This window comes from Notolabrus celidotus, chromosome 19, assembly GCF_009762535.1.
Source record: "Notolabrus celidotus isolate fNotCel1 chromosome 19, fNotCel1.pri, whole genome shotgun sequence".
In the NCBI taxonomy this organism is placed as follows: Eukaryota; Metazoa; Chordata; class Actinopteri; order Labriformes; family Labridae; genus Notolabrus; species Notolabrus celidotus.
The window spans coordinates 1,422,576-1,437,739 of NC_048290.1; the positions used below are offsets into that span (position 1 = coordinate 1,422,576).

At 41.9% G+C, this 15,164-nt stretch overlaps 1 protein-coding gene across 2 annotated transcripts; it reads right to left on the reverse strand.

The window, feature by feature from the left end:
- Positions 1 to 2,093: 2,093 nt before the first annotated feature.
- On the reverse strand, positions 2,094 to 14,232 carry sec14l7 (SEC14-like lipid binding 7). 2 transcript variants are annotated; one of them, XM_034709857.1, is made up of 13 exons: positions 14,036 to 14,232; positions 13,592 to 13,730; positions 11,999 to 12,074; positions 9,417 to 9,460; positions 9,141 to 9,203; positions 8,024 to 8,212; positions 7,284 to 7,379; positions 7,133 to 7,193; positions 6,959 to 7,042; positions 4,510 to 4,616; positions 4,272 to 4,411; positions 4,013 to 4,182; positions 2,094 to 2,314 (listed from the first exon to the last, which is right to left on the reverse strand). In XM_034709857.1, the coding sequence occupies exons 2-13, from the start codon at positions 13,643 to 13,645 to the stop codon at positions 2,184 to 2,186; spliced, it is 1,215 nt and encodes a 404-aa protein (XP_034565748.1). In that variant the 5' UTR covers positions 13,646 to 13,730; positions 14,036 to 14,232; the 3' UTR covers positions 2,094 to 2,183. The 2 variants fall into 2 exon arrangements, with proteins under 2 accessions (XP_034565748.1, XP_034565747.1); XM_034709856.1 differs by lacking the exon at positions 14,036 to 14,232 and having other exon boundaries at positions 13,592 to 13,884.
- Between the last annotated feature and the right edge of the window lie 932 nt (positions 14,233 to 15,164).

Consider the following 15,164-nt stretch of genomic DNA (forward strand, 5'->3'; position numbering starts at 1 on the left):
ACTGACAGGGACTGAAATTAATGACAAACATGTTTTTTTCTTACACAGTTTCTGCTTTTATTACAAGTGAAATTAAAAACACAAACTAAATGTAACTAATAAATTAAACACTTATTTATAAATTCTGTCATCCTTGTGTCTTGTTTTGTTCAAGTGTGTTTTTTATGGAAGCCCTGAGAGGCAAAAATTGTGACTTTGAGCCCAGAAGTGATAAAAAAATATATACTTACATTTTTAATTTTCACAGTTCCTTAAAGGGGACATATCATGCTTTTTTCATCAACATATATTGGTCTAAGAGGTCCCCAAAACATGTCTTTAAAGTTTATGCTCAAAAAAACACTTTGAAATCAGATTTTGGTCTGCCTGTAAAACCCTCTTCTTCAGTCCTCCTCAGAACACTCTGTTTTCCCTCTGACCACGCCCCCTCAGGAAGTGGATGTGCCTCGGCTGTCCAGCATGTTGATCTAATGTTTACATGTTGGCTGAATATACACGGCTGCTCAGAGATCACGTTACTTCAACCCTCTGAATCTGATCCTGACGGAGAGGCGCCTGTAGCAGGACCTTTCTGAACCATTGGTCACAGATTTAGTGTTTCTTGTTGTTTTATTTGTCAGTATGTCGACGTGTGTCTTGGTACACAGCTACGAACATGTAGCTATGTGGCTATGCTAACTAGCGCTAGCACTTATCCATGATAAATAAAAATCATCCACTAGATCTTCAAATCTGCAGACGTGGGGAGTAAAACCGACCTCTGCCAGAAAGCCGGCAGGACCTTTTTTGAAGGATTGGTCACAGATTTAGTGTTTCTTGTTTTATTTGTCAGTATGTCGACGTGTGTCTTGGTACACAGCTACAGCTATGAACATATAGCTATGTGGCTATGCTAATTAGCGCTAGCACTTATCCATGACAAATAAAAATCATCCACTAGATCTTCAAATCTGCAGACGTGGGGAGTAAAACTGACCTTTGTGTTTATTAAGACAGCCTACAACTAGCATGCCTCCCTCCTAAGCTCCTTGTTAGCACACATGTGTGCAGGGAATGAAAAACGGAGGAGGGGTTGAGTTGTATTTTATACAGTCTATGGGCTGAACAAGCTCCGAGCTCTGACTTCCTGTTACAGACCGGATATTGTTGTTACGTAACAAAAACACTGAAGTCTGAAACGGCTGGTTTCACACACATTTACAGAAAGGTGGAGAAATCAGAACAGGGGCAGAATGGATTTTTTTCATTCTCGGGGGGGTTTGTAGACAGGGACACAGATTTCAGGTAAAGAACCATTAAAAAGTCAATTTTGCATGATATGTCACCTTTAAAAATATTTCATCTCTGAAACAGGGGAGGGGAAATATTCAGTTTTTTCCAGTATTTTTTATTGTTATTGTAATACTCTTATTGGCCACAAGAGGCCGCTGTTTGCTATTACTTCATGTTCTACACAACCAGAGGAGCTGCAGTGTTTCACTTCATGACTTGCAATCATAAAAATATATATTTAATTTGTATTAAATTATTTCCTAATTTAGTGAAGAGTTAGTGGTGCACTGCAGCCTCTTGTGGCCAAAGAGGGAACTACAACAACACATTAACATAGCCTCTGAGGACTTCCAGAATATTTCAACCTCACATTTAATTATTATTAACTTCATCTATTTATTATAACACATCTGTAACAGTAACAGTCCAAAATAACACAAAGAGCATATTAAATCAGTCACATGATCTCAGAGGGACTAACTGTGTCTCCTCAGTGTGTCGTCCGTCTCACAGTCCAACATGTGAAGTTCAGTCGAGTGGATGCTGCTTTAGTGACAAACCCACATGTTATATATTCAATTACAAAAATAATTAAGAGTGAGAAATGTTTCCTCCTTCATTAAATAAAAAGTTCAAGAGGTTCTGGTTTGAAATGGCGCCGAAACAAAATATTAAAAACGTCTCACAATTAAGGAGATGTGAAAGATTTGAGTCACCTTTCAGAAGTAGAAGATAAAAGAGAGAGAGAGAGAGAGAGAGAGAGAGAGAGAGAGAGAGAGAGAGAGAGAGAGAGAGAGAGAGAGAGAGAAAGATAGAGAGAGAGAGAGAGAGAGAGAGGAGAGAGAGAGAGAGATGTGACAGGGTGTTATTGTGTTCGAAGAGAGAGATGTAGGAGGTCTCAGAGGACTCCTTCACTGCAGCCGTCTGTCCCCGGTCTTGTTCACGGCGTCCGTCTGTCCGTCCGGAGGAGGAATGACCTCGACCTTGTAGCTCACCCTCTTTGAATGCAGGATGCTGTAGCTGTTATCAAAACACAGGACATCTGCAGGGAGGGAAGGACAGAGGAGACATGAGGTCATCAAGCATCCTGTAGGCTTTCAGACATGACTCTGTAGTGGAAGTCACTGCATTAAAAACAGACATAACTCTGTAGTGGAAGTCACTGCATTAAAAACAGACATGACTCTGTAGTGGAAGTCACTGCATTAAAAACAGACATGACTCTGTAGTGGAAGTCACTGCATTAAAAACAGACATGACTCTGTAGTGGAAGTCACTGCATTAAAAACAGACATAACTCTGTAGTGGAAGTCACTGCATTAAAAACAGACATGACTCTGTAGTGGAAGTCACTGCATTAAAAACAGACATGACTCTGTAGTGGAAGTCACTGCATTAAACACAGACATGACTCTGTAGTGGAAGTCACTGCATTAAACACAGACATGACTCTGTAGTGGAAGTCACTGCATTAAACACAGACATGACTCTGTAGTGGAAGTTACTGCATTAAAAACAGACATGACTCTGTAGTGAAAGTCACTGCATTAAAAACAGACATGACTCTGTAGTGGAAGTCACTGCATTAAAAACAGACATGACTCTGTAGTGGAAGTCACTGCATTAAAAACAGACATGACTCTGTAGTGGAAGTCACTGCATTAAAAACAGACATGACTCTGTAGTGGAAGTCACTGCATTAAACACAGACATGACTCTGTAGTGGAAGTCACTGCATTAAAAACAGACATAACTCTGTAGTGGAAGTCACTGCATTAAAAACAGACATGACTCTGTAGTGAAAGTCACTGCATTAAACACAGACATGACTCTGTAGTGGAAGTCACTGCATTAAAAACAGACATGACTCTGTAGTGGAAGTCACTGCATCCACTACTGTAGTTTAAAACTGAACCATGCAAAGAGGAAACCATATATAAACCTGATCCAGAACTACAGAGACTTCTCTGGACCTGATCCCGTATAAGATGGACTGAGGGGAAGTGTTAAAACTGTCCTGTGGTCTGATGAATCAGAATCTGACATTCTTTTTGGAAATCCTGGACGCTGTGTCCTCCGCTCTAAAGAGGAGAGGGACCACCCGGCTTGTTATCAGCTCACAGTTCAAAGCCAGCGTCCCTGATGGTATGGGGATCATAAGAGTCCATGGCATGGGTAGCTTCCACATCTGTGAAGGCTCCATTAATGCTGAACAATATCTACAGGTTTAGGAGCAACACATGCTGACATCCAGACCATAACGTCTTCAAGAAGACCTTACAGATTTCAGCAAAACCACATTCTGCACGGATTACAACAGCATGGCTCTGTAGTAGAAGAGTCCAGGTGCTAAACTGGCCCGCCTGCAGTCCTGACTTCTCACCCAATCCTCTATCAGGCAATCATGGTTTTCCCACATGTGGACTTAGTTCAGGTTCTGATTTATAAAGAGCTGCTGTTGGTGTTCTAAGAGGATCAGAACATCAGTCGCTCTGTGATTACCTCTCTCTGTTTTTAATCGTTGTGACCTTTCTGCTCCAGATACAAATTATCTGATTACTCATGAGTGATCAACAGGAAACGATGCAGCCTGTAATCCAACAATCCTTTAACTGATTCATTTAGTGTGTGTGTGTGTGTGTGTGTGTGTGTGTGTGTGTGTGTGTGTGTGTGTGTGGGTGTGTGTGTGTGTGTGTGTGTGTGTGTGTGTGTGTGTGTGTGTGTGTGTGTGTGGACTCACAGACTCCAGCATCCTGACAGGTGAGACCGTTGTCTTCGGGGACCAGGTGAGCGTTGTAGCGCTCGCTCGGGAGGACCTGCTGCATCTCGGCGACCTTCTGCCCGGCGCCCTCTTTAGTCCGTCTGAAGACGCCGAACCCGATGTCTGCACCGTCGCTGGCAAACTGCCACCTGGACGTAAACCAGGTCAAAGTTCACATAACTGAATATTAATCATTATCAGAATCTGAAGAGGACAGGAACAGGAAATGATGTCGTACCTGAGAACACTGGTGGCAGCTTTAACGTCGTACTCCAGCTGGAACGTGGATCCCCGACTGATGGTCACGCTGTTGTCGTACTGAACCTTCACAGAGTCCTGAACGTAGTACGACCTTGGAACTGTGCCGCCGTACTTTATCTGCAACAACAACAACAACAAACAATGACTCAATCATGCTCAGAGAGACGACACTGCGCTCTCTTATTGCACTTCTTGTCCTGTGTTTTTGCTCTCACCATGGTTTTGCAGTGAGGGTCTCCATCAGGGTCCGTTAGCGTTCCTCCGTAAACCACAGGAAGCTGATCAGGGTCGATATGTTTCCGTAAAATGTCTTGCCAGTTACCTAGACACAGAGTCGTGTATCACACAGGTTGTTTTGTTGCTTGATTTTGTCCTGTGAGTTCCCCACAAACACTAGAAGAAGTGACGGTGATGCAATGTTTCCTACGAGGGATTCCTTAAAGGTTGTTTGTAAAGGACTCAGGGGGATTGTGGCTCATTGGCCCCCTCTTCCTTCATCTCAAAGTTTAATTCAGATAATAAAATGAATAAAAAGAGACTCAAGGAAAAAGGGTAACGCAAAAAATATAAATGTTTGCTTTTCATCTTTTCAATACAGTCACAAATCACACAGCTGTGGGAACACATCTCTTTAAAATCTACATTAACTGAGAGAAAAGAAAGGAGACCAACCCTCCATCCCTCCATCCCGCCCCAAACCCACAGACCGGATTGTGTTTGTGTCTGGATTTTTAAAGAGCGTGTTCTGCAATTACAACGGATCCTGACTAAAACAAAATCTGCACATCAAAATGTTGGATATCAAGACGATCAAAAAAAGGCACAAACATGTCCCCCTCATGATAATTAAGCACAAACATGCTCTCAAAGTTCTGCAGCTCGGTGCAGTTTGCTCTTGTTTTGCGAACATGAGCTGTTAGCATCTTCTCTCTCTGCTGCACAGAGCTGCGTTGTGCACTCTCATCCTGACAGCGCTAACTTCTATCCACATATATGACGAGCTGGATGTAAAGGGACACTTCTTTCTTCTTGCAGAGTCGATTCATGACAGATCAGACAGAGTTTATATGTGGCTTACTTCCTGGAGCGAGCTAAGAGAGTGGCTAAGAAAAAACACAACACTCAGCATCGACCGAAAGTGTAAAACCATGGACAGCTCCACACTGATTTAACCTCTGGGTTAGTGTTGAGTGCCATGTCCTATTCCTGTTTCATGAGAGAGGGGGCGCTCTAATATTGGAAAGGCGTTGTTACTGCAGCTGTCTGTGTCGAGGAAGTGACCGAGTAAAGACGAGTGTGAAAGTGATGTCTTCATAGTTATTAAGCTAACAGTTAGTATGAAAACAGTCATTTCAAAGTAATAGCAACAGACTTAAAGGTGACATATCACGCTTTTTTCATCAACATATATTGGTCTAAGAGGTCCCCAAAACATGTCTTTAAAGTTTATGCTCAAAAAAACACTTTGAAATCAGATTCTGGTCTGCCTGTAAACCCCTCTTCTTCAGCCCTCCACAGAACGGTCTGTTTTCTCTCTGACCACGCCCCCTCAGGAAGTGGGTGTGGCCTCGGCTGTCCGGCACGTTGATCTAATGTTTACATGTTGGCTGAATATACACGGCTGCTCACAGACCCGCGTTACTTCAACCCTCTGAATCTGATCCAGAATCTGATCCTGATGGAGAGGCGCCTGCAGCAGGACCTTTCTGAACCATTGGTCACAGATTTAGTGTTTCTTGTTGTTATATTTGTCAGCATGTCGACGTGTGTCTTGGTACACAGCTACCAACATGTAGCTATGTGGCTATGCTAACTAGCGCTAGCACTTATCCATGATAAATAAAAATCATCCACTAGATCTTCAAATCTGCAGACGTGGGGAGTCAAACCGACCTTTGTGTTTATTAAGACAGCCTACAACTAGCATGCCTCCCTCCTAAGCTCCTTGTTAGCACACATGTGTGCAGGGAATGAAAAACGGAGGAGGGGTTGAGTTGTATTTTATACAGTCTATGGGCTGAACAAGCTCCGAGCTCTGACTTCCTGTTACAGACCGGATGGCGTTGTGACGTATGAAAAACACTGAAAACTGAAACGGCTGGTTTCAGCACACATTTACAGAAAGGTGGAGAAATCAGAACAGGGGCAGAATGGAGTCTTTTACTTTTCAGGGGGTTTGTAGACAGGGACACAGATTTCAGGTAGAGAACCATTAAAAAGTCCATGTTGCATGATATGTCACCTTTAAAGTATTTCAGGTCATCCAGATGTGGAGATGTTGTCATCATCTGGCGCCAAAACTCACCTCGGCCTTTTCTTTTTTTTTAAATATGCCTAAAATTCAGCATAAAGAAAGAACCAGCATGATCTCTGATGATCTAATTTACCCTGTCAATCATAAAGAGGCATCAGAATAAGAGTGAGACTGTTTTAAAGTAAGGTAAAAACTCCTTACTGTGCCTTTAATTTGTAACACTGAGGTGTATGGGGATTGGTTGGTTTCTGGCGCTACGCCAAGTGGACATTTGGGGAACTGCAATTGTTGTCACTTCAGCAGCAGTGAGATGCAAACTGCAAACTAAGATGCTGAGCTAAGACGATCAACCTGCTAACGTAAACACAGCCCGTCAGTTTGTTCACTTGGTGATGTAAAAGTCGTCTCACCTCCTAACACGACGATCTTGCGCCGCGTCTCCTCGCACAGGAAGTGCTTGATGAGGTTGTACGCCATCGGGAACATTCTGGGAGCTGCAGAGAGTCAAAACAAAAACAAATCACAACTTTAAAACATTTAAAGATACAGAGACGTCTCCAAACTGTGCAGGTCTGCTGAGGCACCTTTGATGAGGAAGACTCTCTTCAGGCCCTCCGGATAGTTCTCTTCAAACATGGTGAGGATCTAAACGAGAGGAACGGAGAGAGAGATGGAGATGAAGGGATGAGACTTTTAGGAAACGTGGTGATTAAACGAGGGAGGTGGAGGACAAACCTCTCCGTACGCCTCGATCGCAGGTTTCCAGATGTGTTTGAGTCCCAGACCTTCACAGTCGTAGATCAGAGTGATGGACTCGATGTTCTTCTCCAGCTGAGACGGAGAGGAAGAGACGGAGAGTTTAGAGAAGGAGAGAGAGGAGAGGGGGAAAGAGAAGAAGGGATGAGGAAGGTGGGAGGGAGTTAGGAGGGAAGACAAGGGGAAAGGAGAGGAAGGGAGGAAGGTAATGAGAGGATGGAAAACCGGAGATGGAGAGGAAACAGGAATAAGAAGATGAGAAGAAAAGAGGGAGGAGTTAGAGGAGGAGAAAACAGTCAAGAGGAACAAGAGACGAGAGACAAAATAAAGAAAGGAGAAGAAAAGAGGGAGGAGAACCTTAAAAGTTAGAGGAGAAAACAGGAGACGAGAGAGACAAGAGAGGAGAAGAAAAGAGGGAAAATAGGATATGAAACATGAGTTGTAGTAGAGAGAAATAAAGGAGGAAAAAAGAGGACAAGAAAGGAAGATAGAAGAGAAAAGATGAAAGGAAACAATAGAGGAGGAGAAAATGAGAGAAAAAAGGGCGAGAGAGGGAGGATGAAATGAAAGATGAGGAGAAAAAGAGAGGAGAGAATAAAGCTAAAGAAGAGACAAGAGGAAAGGAAAAGAGAGAAGAGGAGAGGAGACAAGAGAAAAAGGAGGAAGGGAAGGAAAGAAGGCTAAGAAGGACAGAGAGAGGAGGAGTGTTGGTTCCTGACCTTCTCCGACTGCGTCCGACACTCCCTCTGCAGCAGCTCCGTGTGTCGGATCTTGGTCTTCAGGAAGTCCTGTTTGGTGGCCGACAGCAGCAGACCTTTAGGATCCAGAGGACCAATCACATCGTACCAGATCGGACTGCCCTCCCTGTCGTATCCACACATCCCTCCAGAGACGTAGTTCTCAATCACCTGAGATCACACAGAGGAGGAGGAAGAGGAAGAGGAAGAGGAGGAGGAGGAGGAGGAGGAGGAGGAGGAGGAGGAAGAGGAGGAGGATGAGGAGGAAGAGGAGGAGGAAGAGGAGGAGGACGAGGAGGAGGAAGAGGAGGAAGAGGAGGAGGATGAGGAGGAAGAGGAGGAGGAAGAGGAGAAAGAGGAGGAGGACGAGGAGGAGGAGGAGGAGGAGGACGAGGAGGAGGAAGAGGAGGAAGAGGAGGAGGAGGAGGAGGAGGAAGAGGAGGAGGAAGAGGAGGAGGAAGAGGAGGAAGAGGAGGAGGATGAGGAGGAAGAGGAGGAGGAAGAGGAGAAAGAGGAGGAGGACGAGGAGGAGGAGGAGGAGGAGGACGAGGAGGAGGAAGAGGAGGAAGAGGAGGAGGAGGAAGAGGAGGAGGACGAGGAGGAGGAAGAGGAGGAAGAGGAGGAGGAGGAAGAGGAGGAGGACGAGGAGGAGGAAGAGGAGGAGGAGGAGGAGGAGGAAGAGGAGGAGGACGAGGAGGAGGAAGAGGAGGAAGAGGAGGAGGATGAGGAGGAAGAGGAGGAGGAAGAGGAGAAAGAGGAGGAGGACGAGGAGGAGGAGGAGGAGGAGGACGAGGAGGAGGAAGAGGAGGAAGAGGAGGAGGAGGAGGAGGAGGAAGAGGAGGAGGAAGAGGAGGTGGAGGAGGAGGAGAAGGAGGAGGAGGAAGAGGAGGAGGAGGAGGAGGAGGAGGACGAGGATGAGGAGGATGAGGAGGAGGAGGAGGAGGAAGAGGAGGAGGAAGAGGAGGAGGAGGAGGAGGAGGAGGAGGAGGAGGAGGAAGAGGAGGAGGAAGAGGAAGAAGTGTTATTTTCAGAAAGTTGTATTTTCAGACTTTAGAATTTACAATCCAGACTTTAAGCCAAGTTTCTGTTTGTTGTTTACCTCCGGAGGTTTCCAGTCTGATATGATGTTCTCTACATTCATTTTCCTCCTGAAATCAACGTGCTGCAGAGAGAGAGAGAGAGAGAGAGAGAGAGAGAGAGAGAGAGAGAGAGAGAGAGAGAGAGAGAGAGAGAGAGAGAGAGAGAGAGAGAGAGAGAGAGAGAGAGACAGATAGAGAGAGAGAGAGAGAGAGAGAGAGAGAGAGAGAGAGATTCAGAAACATGTCTAATGATCTGTAAAGAACAACATGAGTGAGTTTGTAAAGATGGACCTCACCTTCCTGATCATGACTTCAGATTTCTGGACGTTGAAGCTTCGAGCTGCAAAAGAAGAAGATTTGATTTAAAGGAGCAGTTCACAGATTTATCATGCAGCAGTGGTGACAAAACAGAAGCTCAGGTTAAAGGCATGTTTTCTGGGAGAATAATAAAATACTAACATCATTAAATAAAGTGGATAAGAGTACATTAGAAAAACTGATCCAGATCCAGATCCATACAGTCAGCCTGATTGTTGCCCAGTCCAAGGTTAACCCCTTCTGCAAATATTAACTCCTATTGATCAAAGCTCCTTGAACTCTGGACGACCAAACAGACGCTCTGTCCTCAGAGTCCGGGTCTGGACAGTCCCCTTTATTTGCAGACTTACTCCACTCAGCTGCATGTTGGAGTTATAAAAGTCAGGCTTTATATTAAATAAAAGTGCATCAATCAGAGTGATCTTAATCTTCCTCTGCAGTCTAACTCTGCACAGACTGAGACTAACACTCCCTGCAGGATGAGGAGCTGAGATTACGCTGCTGGCTGAGTAAACAGCGTACGCTCTGAAGGCCACGAGGTCAGAGGAAGGATTACTACGAGGAAATCAGTCACTGAGTAACAAATGCAGTCAGTTATACAACTTTCTAAGAAATATCAGAATAAAACACATCCTCTCTCAAACTGTTGTGGAGGTTTAATTTGATTGAAACCAAGGGGAAACTTTAAGGGCAGCATTTAACGTCCTGTAAATGCAGATTTTAGTTGAAGTTTCATCTTTTACAAACTTTTTAAGAGCCATTAGCTCAAAGCTTCCCATGTGGGAGCTGCATGAGAAGATTGGTGCTGTGTTTGTGTCTGTGTTTGGAGCAAAGTGAGGGTTATGCATGTTTAAAGTGATAGAGCTCAAGCTGAGGGAGTGTTAGCTTAGATTAGTCTAGCCTGGAGGTGTTTTGTTGCACATGCTCTCTCTGCACAGGTAGCTGCACAGGAGCAAACTTTCTCCAGCGTGAGATAAACTTTAAGATAAAAGTGTTAAACTCTAATCTCATGGAGGATATAATCTTCAGATTTATGTGTGTGGGTGTCTCAGAGGTTTTGTTATTCAGTCGTCTTTTATTGATTTAATTTGGTGTTAGAATAAAATGAAATCCAGCTCCTGTAACTCGACACGTCTCAGAGGGATCGTACGTCTCTGAGGAGCTTTAAGAACAGCTCAGAAGTTGAATCCAAGCCGTCACATCACGCTTCCTGAATCCCAGAGAGGATAGAGAGCGGACCGACACACCTGGCTCACCTTTAGAGATGCAAATAATCACCCACTGACATCTCAGGTATCAGTTTCATGAGAGGGAGAGGGAGAGAGGGAGGGGCTCAGATTCAGGAGAGGGTCAACACAGCTGTGTCAGGTTTCAGAGAATGTGTGTGTGTCGTGTTTATTGGCTCTTTAAGGAGGTTTCAGGTGATAAAAAGGAGAGGTGAGGGTTTGATGGTGTCTAATAACTTCTTCTGACACATTAAAGATGAAGAGAATCAAAAGAAATGTAGAAGGATGAAGGTTTTTTTAGAATAAGAAGACGTCTGGTGCTCTGGTTTGATTCTGCAGGTCACAGAGAGTCCTCATATACGTGTGTGACAGAACCAGATTAAACTCCTGACTGGAGCTTTAATGTGACGAGGCGAAGGAACCAGAGAATACGGCGTTCAGATGAAGCAGTGACAAAGTAAGATGTCAAATATCTCAGTGAAGCAGCATGAAATGGAAACAGACATCAAAGATATGATATATCTACATTTACTCTCTGCAGGATGTTGATTTTTGGACACATTTCAATCCTCAGACTTCACCTCGTTAGACTCCACAGAGAAGTTCAGAACAAGCTGTCCCAAAAGGACCTGAAAGTATTGCTCAGAGGGATCATGAACATGCTTCTTCTCCAAACACAGTCATGCATTGTGTTTCTTAGACTTCAATCATGTTATTTAATGTCACAAGTTCTCATTCAGGTGAAGCAAGGAGTCACTGCAGCCGTCAGATTGAGCAGCATCAGGATACAAAGTGTGACGTGAAATAGAAGCCGCTGTTTCAAGCACAAAGATTTATTTCTCATTGTTTAATATCTTAGTTTAGATTTAGACTTTTTAATGTCATGTTGTCTTTAAAATCTGGCTCTTTGTTTTATTTATTACTTTAATGTTTCTATGTTTGATTGTGAAGAAGAATAAAATCTGGTTTCTATATTTAAATATTTGTGTCCCTCCCTCTCAAAGATCTGTGGTGTTGATGGTTGGAGTCGTCTCTTGTTCTGCCGCCTCTCGTCTCTAATCTGTAAATCTCTGGCCGCCGGCCCGCTGGCTCCTCACTCTTATTTGTAATAAAGAAGTCAGCTCGTACCTCCACAGGTGTGTGTGTGTGTGTGTGTGTGTGTGTGTGTGTGTGTGTGTATGTGTGATTGTTGTTGAGCCAGCATCATCCCCACAGAAACAGAGACAGGTTGTTAAACACACAACACGCTGCGTGTGCAGGTTTCAGTGTGTGTGTTAGTGTGTGTGTGTGTGTGTGTGTGTGTGTGTGTGTGTGTGAGGAGCTGCAGGTCTCACCTCGGAGCCAGCGCAGGAGGTAGTGGTCATGCTGTGCGGGCAGGTTGGGGAGGATGTCCTGGATTCTCCCTCGAAACTGGAGGCAGAGAGGAGAGTCAGAAAAATAAAATACAACAAAATAAAACAAAATAAAATGAAATAAAATAAAACAAATTAAATTAGATTAAATTAAACAAAATAAAATAAATAAGTTAAATTAAATAAAGCAGAATAAATTAAATAAAATATATAAAATAAAATAAAATGAAACAAATTAAATTAGATTAAATTAAACAAAATGAAATTAAAAAAATAAGTTAAATTAAATAAAATATATAAAATAAAATAAAACATAATCTAAAATAAATATATAAATACAAAATAAATTAAATTAAATAAGGATGAACAAAAATAAAATAAAGTTGAATGAATACAATTAAATTAAACTAAATGAAATAAAACAAAATAAAACATAAAATAAAACAAAAATAGATAAATATATAAAAAGAAAATATATCAATAAGATAAAATAAAATAAAATAAAATCAAGTAGAAAAAAATTAAATGAAATGAAATAAAATATAGAACAAAATTAAATATATAAAATGTAATTAAATAAAAAAAAAACTTGAATATATAAAATTAAATAAAACAAAATTAAATATTTAAAATAAGATAAAATTAAATTAAATAGAAAGTTACCCCAGTTCTGAAAGATTCTTCAGTTTAAATCGTACACTTCAAAATGTTCCTCACAGTGTGTTAATGAAAATATTGATCGCTCTCTCTTGTCTGTGTTCTGAATATAAAGCTCTGACCTGCAATGAGTTTCTTTAGCTTAGCAAAAAGACTGGAAACGAAGGGAACAGCTAGCCTAGCACTGTCAAGAAGAGAAAAACTCAACCTGCAACATGCAATCACAAAGTTCTGATTTCAGCTGTGATAACGAGACGAACATTTAAGAGCGCATCATCACTACAACAACACCTGAAACATATCTCTCTTCAATCCCATAATAATCCACAAGAGCTGTTTTTAAATCTCTACATTGACTAAAGTTAATCTAAAGGTAGATGACAGTTCATGGAACATGTTGAATGGACACATTTTGCTGCACATGAATAAGGTGAATGTGAATGTGTGTACTTTGAGTTTGAGCGACCGCCTTTGAGCGAAGCATGCAAGCGCAGGAAATTAAAGACTGAAGCCTGTTGAGTCTTCAACATGATAAAACGCTCCTGCTGAATGAAACTCTGTAATCAGGAGAGGTTTGTTAACACCGGTTGTTTAAATACTGGATTAGTGTTGGGTATCAGGGTCAGTTTCAGGGAGAAAGTTCTCGAAATCCAGTGAAGAACAAAGTGGAATCACATGCAAACACCTGTTTTCAGTGAGGGAACCTTAACTCATACAGTGAGAGTGTTTCTGTAGAACTCAGAGCTCAGAGTTACACACACATGAACACACACAGCTGAAGCTCCCATAGGATCACTGTTACTACAACAGAAGCAACCATAGCTACAGCAGAGAACACCTGGATGAATCCACAGTCCCTAATCTCTGCTACAGATTATTAATCTCTGTTTCAAAGTCACAGAATTAATCTGAGTTTACCTCGTTCAACGTCTCCTCCTGCTTCGGGCTCAAATCTCCGACTCGTCCGCTCATGTCTGCGGCGTCGTGTTCCTCCAACAGAAGCTGAGAGTGAATGAAGCGCTCTGAAAAACAGGTAGGGAGGAAACACCACGCCCCCCTAAACACACACACACACACACACACACACAGGTTTACACTAGTCACTTCTGGGGGCATTACCTAAACCTAACCCTCCTCCTGGAGACCGACCATATCTCTAAATCTTAACCTCACCGTAACCACTGACCCAAAAATGAACTTTTCCCAAACAGGGACGCGGCTTCTGTCCCCAATTGGATAAGCTGTCCCCAATTAACTGGTCTGAAGTCTGAAATCTGTGTCCCCAGAAGGAGGCTACACACACACACACATACACACACACACACACACACACACACAATAAGGAGGACTATTATCCCTTACCTGAAGTCACTTATTAAACACACAAACTTTGTAATCTTGTAAATGGTGTTTGTCCGTACGCAGCAGGAGGAGGAATAAAACCAGCGTGTGATTGTTTCAATAATTGTTGAAAAATTAAAACACTTAATTTTAAAGGAACAAAAGTTTTGTCTTTTTATTACTTTTCACTGTCACCTTTAATTTCCAAAACTTTCCACCTTTCTTTTAACTGTTTCTGTGATTTTATTCTATAAAATATTGATGATTTTATTGATTTATTTATACGGCTAATATAATAATCCCTACAGTCTCACAGTCAGTAACTCTTACATGACAGTGGATTTATTTTTAGATTCACTGCAGGATGTTTTAACATTATTGACTCACAGTGAAGTCAGAAACATCAGCGTGCATATTTATTATAATTCACTTTAAACTGAACTTTTTTAAAATGATATTTACCAACTTGATTCCTTTTCGCCACATTGCTGACCAATTTGATGCTAATGGACTCCAAAGTGTTTGCAATGTTTGTCAGTATTTTTGCGCTAACGTTTATAAATTTGACGCCAACATTTCAGCTTTTATGTTTACCGAATCAAGTCGAATGGAGACTTAATTTTAGTTATATAATGTTTATCAATTTGATGCTAATGGAATCAAATGTTTTTGCTTCAATGCTAATCAAAACTCGTGTGTTTGCAAGATTCTTCACCAATTTGATGCTAACATTTTCACCACGTTTACCAAAACCAGGCAAATAGAAACTAATGATTTTGCGACAATGTTTACAAATATGATGCTAACATTTCTGCCTCGATATTTACCAAATCAAGTGGAATGGAGACTTCATTTTCGCAATAATGTTTATAAATTTGCTGCATATAGAAACAAACATTTTTACACTAAAGTTGCCAATTTGCTGCTTTTCGAAACTCATGTGTTTGCAACAATGTTACCAAAACAAAGCTAATGGAAACTAATGTTTTTGCAACAATGTTTAGAAATATGATGCTAATGTAACGAACATTTTTCTTGCATTGTTTAACAATTTGATGCCAAAAATCCTGCCTCAATATTTACTGAATCACTGCAAATTATACATTTGATGCCAATGGTAACAAATGTTTTTGTCACACTGTTTCTTGGT